Source organism: Schistocerca cancellata, chromosome 2 (assembly GCF_023864275.1).
Source record: "Schistocerca cancellata isolate TAMUIC-IGC-003103 chromosome 2, iqSchCanc2.1, whole genome shotgun sequence".
Lineage (NCBI taxonomy): Eukaryota > Metazoa > Arthropoda > Insecta > Orthoptera > Acrididae > Schistocerca > Schistocerca cancellata.
Window position 1 is genome coordinate 554,437,365 of NC_064627.1, and position 8,288 is coordinate 554,445,652.

The 8,288-nt window shown below is 36.8% G+C and overlaps 1 protein-coding gene across 1 annotated transcript; it reads right to left on the reverse strand.

The window, feature by feature from the left end:
* Window positions 1-266: 266 nt before the first annotated feature.
* Window positions 267-6,137, reverse strand: LOC126156324 (nipped-B-like protein A). The gene is made up of 5 exons (XM_049916301.1): window positions 6,102-6,137; window positions 5,470-5,667; window positions 620-686; window positions 350-540; window positions 267-284 (listed from the first exon to the last, which is right to left on the reverse strand). The coding sequence occupies exons 1-5, from the start codon at window positions 6,135-6,137 to the stop codon at window positions 267-269; spliced, it is 510 nt and encodes a 169-aa protein (XP_049772258.1).
* Between the last annotated feature and the right edge of the window lie 2,151 nt (window positions 6,138-8,288).

Consider the following 8,288-nt stretch of genomic DNA (forward strand, 5'->3'; position numbering starts at 1 on the left):
TACATTAAATATGTTAAGGGGTTCTATATTACAGATACCACACAAAACAGACAATAAAAACATAACACTAATATAGAAAAAAGTTATAGTTCAGTTTATGATCAGGAAGATGACATTGATACAGCTTTAAAATTATGGATAAAAAGTTGTAGAAGACAATGCAGAAAAGTTAATATGACTTTAAATTTTGAGCAAACGGCTTTATTTCTTTTGCAGTTCACAAGAAAAAGTAATTGCAAGGTAACTCTCTGCCGTACACCTAAAATTTAGTTTGATGAAGACACCTATCCCAAAGAATGAAAACATTATACAAATTTTAATCTGTCGTTAATATTTCTGAATTAATCACCTGCAAAGGATCAACAAGTCCTTGAGACAAGCTCCTTCGAACAATTTCAAATACAGTGTAACGCAGTTGATTGTTGTGATGAAAGTTTGTATTTAATATATCCTTTAAGTATGTCTGAATGACAGCACTTGCCACTCCAGACCACTTTTCACCGCGTTCTTTCAGGCTTTGGGTGTGAGAAATTTCTGTCCCTAAGGAAAGATCCAAAAAAACATTATTTAAGACAAGAAAACCAAATAAAGTATTCATATTTTTAAAAAAGGAACTCACATTTCTTATCCTCCTTAATCAAACGATCTTCAACATCTTCCAAGTACATTTCTATGTTTTCCAGGACCTAAAAATTCATTAACCACACCTTCAGTGTAAGATTAACTAAAAATTTTAAATGACTATTATTCCACAGGATTCACTTCATTGTATTATGGGAGCAACACAGAATGAATAGACAGTTAAATACTGAAAACACATCACAAATATTAATTAGTACCCTATTCAATGAAATCTCTTGTAGATGTTTGTAATTATCACCAGTGTGACTACATTTATTATTTCCCTTTACAAAACAGTAAGCCGAACTTGAAGGTAGTTCTGTATACACAGTATAGAAAGGACAAGTTAATATTTTATACTATAGTATTTACTACAATAATATCATCTAATAATATAAATTATTTTTGGAAATCTTTCATCAGCATTATTTTGCTATATCATACTCTTCAGCTAACTGAATACAAACTTTTATTACAAAAAATGCAAAGTTAAAAAGTTTGTACCATGAGGATGAGTTTTTAACAGATGACCTATCACATACCATGTATTTAATTGGGACACCACAACTGCTCTTATGACAAGTTGCAAATTTTTAATAGTTGACATAGCAGTTGCAAACTAAAACTATAAACAAACTGAGTAATAGTGAAACAAGCTTTTGATATTCCTTTACCTATGGATGCTGAGAGGAGATCTCTGATGAACCTTGTAGTGGACGGCCATCAACCGCACGAGTTGACAAAAATGTGACGCATGTGCTTGATTGTTTGAACTCCGACAGACGGCTGAGCACAAACTCTAAACGTGTGAAAAACAACCATTTTCCACATTGTGACCAAAGATTTGAACATGAAAAAAGGTATGTGCCAAACTCATCCCAAAAGTGTTGGCTGACAAACAAAAGCACATGCGAGTGCTTTGGTGCTGAGAAATGTTGGAAATGTGTGAAAATTATCCTCATTTTTTAAACTCAGTTATCATTGGTAATGAGTTGTGGATTTTTGAGTTCGACCCTGAGACAAAAAGGCAGAGTTCAGAGTGGCACACCCCATCGTAGCCTCGTCCCAAGAAGGCACGCCTGAGCAAGTCCAGGATCGAAACCGTGCTCATTGTCTTCTTTGACTACAGTGATCTCAGCTTTCTACTTGGAAGTACTTAAAAGACTGAAAAGGAGGGTCTCGCGCTGCTGAAGCAACATCAAGGACACGTGGAAAGTTCAACATGCCGAGTCACAGCGCCTTCATTGTCAATGACTTCCTGGCCACGACCAAGACCCGTTTGGCTCCCGCTGATTTTTTTTGTTTCCTCGGTTGAAAAGAGTCATGAAAGGAAAAAATTGGGACATGATTGAAAGCATGCAGGCGCAAGTTTCATCAGCTGTAAAGGGCATTCTGGAAAAGGCATTCCAGGATGCTTTCCAGGCATGGAGACACCACCTCCAGAAGTGTATCAACACAAGAGGGTGCTATTTTGAAAATTTTTGATTATTTGTATGAATATATTCAATAAATGATTTTTTATGAATTTGGTCGCATTAGTTGTGGAACACACCATGTACTGTACTCGAAAATTATGAATCACCTTGAAGAAAATGACTTATTGATACATAACCAACACAGATTCAGAAAATATCATTCTTGTGCAACACTGTTAGCTCTTTATTCCCATGAAGTAATGAGTGCTGTTGACAATGGATCTCAGATCGATTCGATATTCCTAGATTTCTGGAAGGCTTTTGATACCGTTCCTCACAAGCGACTATTAATTAAATAGCGTGCATGTGGAGTATCGTCTCAGTCGTGTGACTGGATTCATGATTTCCTCTCATAGAGGTCACAGTTCGTAGTGATAGACGGTAAATCACCAAGTAGAATAGAAGTGATATCTGGCATTCCGCAAGGTAGTGTCGTAGGCCCTCTGCTGTTCCTGATTTACATAAATGATCTAGGTGATAATCTGAGCAGCCCCCTTAGATTGTTTACGGATGATGCTGTAATTTACCATCTAGTAAAATCATCAGACGATCAATTCCAATTACAAAATGATCTAGAGAGAATTTCTGTATAGTGTGAAAAATGGCAATTGGCACTAAACAAAGAAAAGTGCGAGGTTATCCACATGGGTACTAAAAGAAATCTGATAAATTTTGAGTTACGATAAATCACACAAATCCAAAGGCTGTCAGTTTGACTAAATACCTAGGAATTACAATTACGAGCAACCTAAATTGGAAAGACCACATAGATAATATTGTGGGGATGGTGAAACAAAGACTGCACTTTGTTGGCAGAACCCTTAGAAGATGCAAGAAACCCACTAAAGAGACAGCCTACATTACACTTGTCTGTCCTCTGCTGAAATATTGCTGCGCAGTGTGGGATGCTTACCAGGTAGGATTGATGGAGGCCATCGAAAAAGTGCAAAGAGGGGCAGCTCGTTTTGTGTTATCGCGCAGTAGGGGTGAGAGTGTCACTGATATGATACGCAAGTTGGGGTGGCAGTCACTGAAACAAAGGTGGTTTTCTTTGCGACGAGATCTATTTACAAAATTTCAATCACCAACTTTCTCTTCCGAATGTGAAAATATTTTGTTGACGCCCACCTACATAGGGAGAAATGATCATCATAATAAAATAAAAGAAATCGAATCTCGAACGGAAAGATTTAGGTGTTCCTTTTTCCCATGCACCATTCGAGAGTGGAATGGTAGAGAAGTAGTATGAAAATGGTTCGATGGACCCTCTGCCAGGCACTTCTGTGTGAATTTCAGAGTAACCATGTAGATGTAGATGTAGAAGGATATCTTCCTGAGGATTCTAAAATATACTAATCATTAAATTTACAGGTGCTTGTGTCAGTTGTATATTTCCTGTGTTTTTATTGTGGAGTGTCTTCTGTTTATACTTTCGAAATTGAACTTCAGTTTTGATGCGGTGTGTACTTGCAAAGTATGCTTGACATTTTGCAGTTGTCTTGATTTCACTGCATACCGAGTTTCTCTGCTGAGAAGCAGTTGGGGCAGAGATAAGAAATATCTGAGTTGTAGCAAGTGCCATAACTTTGTCTGAGGAGTTGTGTAATTTTTAATCCTCTTATCATTCATCAACTGCACGAAGAAATAATTCTGATAGTCTTCTTTAAAACACACAGGAGCTTACAATGGAAGCAGAAATATGAAATTTGGTATGTGGCAGGGTCCTAATTTTCACACATTTCCAACATTTCTCAGCACCAAAGCACTCGCATGTGCTTTTGTTTGTCAGCCAACACTTTTGGGATGAGTTTGGCACATACCTTTTTTCATGTTCAAATCTTTGGTCACAATGTGGAAAATGGTTGTTTTTCACACGTTTAGAGTTTGTGCTCAGCCGTCTGTCGGAGTTCAAACAATCAAGCACATGCGTCACATTTTTGTCAACTCGTGCGGTTGATGGCCGTCCACTACAAGGTTCATCAGAGATCTCCTCTCAGCATCCATGAACGACTTGTGCCATCAGAAAACTTGTGATTTGGACAAGCAATCAGTCCCAAATGCATGCTGAAGTAATGGAAACGTTTCAGTGGCGGACTTCCCAAGTTTAACACAAAATATGATAGCATACTGTTGACCTACAGAATGATCCATTGTGCTGTGTTACATAAACTCAAAACGGGGTTGATGGAAACGCACATCCTGACACTCTGGTAGCTCGCAGCCGAATGAGACAAAGAGCGTTTTGAAACTAACACCCCCCTCCACTTAGACCAGCCAGTTACAATACACTATGGTGTACCGTTGCGTTATAAAAAAAATTGGTTGCATTACTTATGGAACACACTCTGTATATGCTCCAAAATTCTACTGCAAACTGAGGTCAGTGATGTGTGTCTGTAATTCAATGGGTTACTCCAATTTCCTTTCTTGAATATTGGTGTGACCTGTGCTACTTTCCAGTCCTTAGGAACAGACCTTTCATCAAGTGAGCGGTTGCATATGCTTGCTAAGAAAGGCGCTATTGTGTCTGCATACTCTGAAAGGAACCTGATTGGTATACCATCTGGACCGGAAGACTTGCCTTTCTTAAGTGATTTGAGTTGTTTCTCAACACCTAAGGTATCTACTTTTATGTCACTCACGCTAACAGGAATTCTGGTTTCGAATTCTGGAATATTTACTTCATCTTCTTTCGTGAAGGAATTACAGAAAAATGTATTTAGTAACTATGCTTTAGTGGCACCATCATTGGTAACATTTCCATCACTATCGCGCAGTGACGGTATTGGCTGTTTTTTGCCACTGGTGTACTTTACATAAGACCAAAATCTCTTTGGGTTTTCTACCATATTTTGAGACAATGTTTCATTGTGGAAACTATTACCAGCATCTCGCATTAACATCCGCACCAAATTTTTAGCTTCTGTGAAACTTAGCCAGTGTTAGGGATTTTGCATTCTTCTGAATTTGGCATGCTTTTTTTGTTGCTTCTGCAACAGTGTTCTGACATGTTTTGTGTACCATGGTGGATCAGTCCCGTCTCTTATCAAATTCACAACTTCTGTGTAATTGTTTCTGTAGCTGAATACCAAAAAACCTGGAAGTCCTTCAGTGCAGGTCTTACGTTAGTTCTGGCTAAAGAAATTGGTTTCCACTTTCCATTACAGTGAGCAAATTTATGCCATGAGTGCGGCTATGTTGAAAGGTGACGGTAACAATAAAAATTTCAGTTTATTTAATCTTTGCAAAAATTTGCCCTTTTAGTAGCAAGCTTCTACAACTACCTTTTAAACATTAATAAAAATATTTAATTTTAATAATAACAATGAAAGCAACATTTGTATCTTCTGCTCTAGTGTTACCAACTTCTCACTTGTATTTTTATGCAGGTACTGATTTCATGTGTTGTGAGGAATCTGTGGTACATGTCCTTGATGTGGGATCCAAGCATGAGCTCACTATGGTTGACACATAGTGCACCTAAACCACAAAGGGCAACAGGAAGTTCGTCGCCACACTCATCTTTCAAAAAGTACATGAAGATGTTAACTGCCTGCTTCACAGTGTCATCCTGAGAGAGAAAAGCAAAATTTATACATATATATATATATACACACACACACTTGAATGACACTATCAACTAATTACTTTACAATAAAATTCAGTACCAATGTATTTCTATTATACAACATCTATTTTTAAGTGTAATTTATGGGATAAGCAGGCACTGTGCCAACCTGTTATTAATCTCTTGAAGGATACCACATATAGTATTGAACCAGTAACAAGAGATGTTCTTCACTTCTTGTTTGTATGTGAGACTCTCTCTTTGTTCTGTAATTACTATTGTACTATTGATAAAAAATTTATAAAACCAGAAAGAAAATATTTTCATAATTCCAATGATGATTAACTCTGAGATTACTGACTACATCTTATAACTACATGATGATAATTGTCTTTTTACAGGGTCTGTCAGCGTGCTGTTTACAATTTTTACTGTACCCTCATATAATTCAACGGATTGTTCAAAAAGAACATTGCTTTATGGAATCCAAGACTTCTGAACCATTCGATCTTTTGATATTACTATCAGACATCAGTCACTGAAAAATGTTTGGCAAACTGTTAACCATACACATCACATGCAGTAAAACTGCTGACAGTATATGAAAGCTTATCAAATTTATTAGATACCTAACTTCACGTCCTCCAATAACACTGTTCCTAAGTACCTTACTAATATATCAGGTAGTATTGATAGCAAAGGCAATTACCTATATTACTAAAAGACTATTCTGGAACCTGGGACCAATTCAGTATTGATCAAATTTAAAAATCTTTCATAATCTACTCATTAATAGGTACAATCTTATGCTACAAATGTAACACTATAAGACAAGTATTACAGTTAGAAACTGTGTTTTTGTCTTGAGGTACTTAACTGACAGTGTGCAAATGCACAGACTTCAATGATCCAGTATTTGAGAATGAGATTACTTAGATTAATTATTCATTCCATAGACCCACAAAAGAGGGGATCCTCCTGGATGTGGAACATGTCAGATAGACACATTACAAAAATGCGATTAGAAAAAACTTGAGTATCATTACTATTAATGATACTCATTCAATAAACAGTAAAATTATGTACATGAATTAAAATTAAACTTCTAATATTTACAGGTTTAATACTTACATCTGCTTTCATTAAATTCATCATTTACACAGTAACTAGTTACTTGGCTATTACAACCAAGTATTGTGAAAAATTAAAGTAAATTACTCATTTCAATGATCCTCATTTAAGAACAGTCAAATTATGTACAAGATTTAAAATTAAACTTCCACTATTTACAGACTTAAGACTTACATCTGCTTTCCATACATCCATCATTCACACAGTAGGTATTTAGTTGGCTGTTACAACCAAGTATTGTCAAAAATTAAAGTATAATAAATTTTCATTAAAATGGTCTACTGCACTTGTCGAAAAACTCATGGATGGAATAGAAGGAGTTGGCCATCTAAAATTCTTTTAAATTATGTTTAAATTGTGCCTTGTCTGAAACTAAACTCTTAATGGCTGCTGGTAACTTATTGAAAATATGCATTGCTAAATACTGGACTCCTTTCTGGGCAAGAGTAAGTTATTTTAAATCTTTATGTTGTTGTTGTTGTGGTCTTCAGTCCTGAGACTGGTTTGATGCAGCTCTCCATGCTACTCTATCCTGTGCAAGCTTCTTCATCTCCCAGTATCTACTGCAACCTACATCCTTCTGAATCTGCTTAGTGTATTCATCTCTTGGTCTCCCTCTACGATTTTTACCCTCCACACTGCCCTCCAATGCTAAATTTGTGATCCTTTGATGCCTCAAAACATGTCCTACCAACCGATACCTCCTTCTAGTCAAGTTGTGCCACAAATTTCTCTTCTCCCCAATCCTATTCAATACCTCCTCATTAGTTACGTGATCTACCCACCTTATCTTCAGCATTCTTCTGTAGCACCACATTTCGAAAGCTTCTATTCTCTTCTTGTCCAAACTAGTCATCGTCCATGTTTCACTTCCATACATGGCTACACTCCATACAAATACTTTCAGAAACGACTTCCTGACACTTAAATCTATACTCGATGTTAACAAATTCCTCTTCTTGAGAAACGCTTTCCTTGCCATTGCCAGTCTACATTTTATATCCTCTCTACTTCGACCATCATCGGTTATTTTACTCCCTAAATAGCAAAACTCCTTTACTACTTTAAGTGTCTCATTTCCTAATCTAATTCCCTCAGCATCACCCGACTTAATTTGACTACATTCCATTATCTTCGTTTTACTTTTGTTGATGTTCATCTTATATCCTCCTTTCAAGACACTGTCCATTCCGTTCAACTGCTCTTCCAAGTCCTTTGCTGTCTCTGACAGAATTACAATGTCATCAGCGAACCTCAAAGTTTTTACTTCTTCTCCATGAATTTTTATACATACTCCGAATTTTTCTTTTGTTTCCTTTACTGCTTGCTCAGTATACAGATTGAATAACATCGGGGAGAGGCTACAACCCTGTCTTACTCCTTTCCCAACCACTGCTTCCCTTTCATGCCCCTCGACTCTTATAACTGCCATCTGGTTTCTGTACAAACTGTAAATAGCCTTTCGCTCCCTGAATTTTACCCCTGCCACCTTC

What these genes read in the sequence shown, in the direction of transcription:
- LOC126156324 (XM_049916301.1), bottom strand. Translation starts at nt 6,137, where the DNA reads ATGTTCTTTTTGAACAATCCGTTGAATTATATGAGG. An exon ending in ATCCGTTGAATTATATGAGG is followed by an intron (nt 5,668 to 6,101) that starts GTACAGTAAAAA and finishes TTTCTCTCTCAG; the next exon opens with GATGACACTGTGAAGCAGGC. An exon ending in GTACCTGCATAAAAATACAA is followed by an intron (nt 687 to 5,469) that starts GTGAGAAGTTGG and finishes ATGAATTTTTAG; the next exon opens with GTCCTGGAAAACATAGAAAT.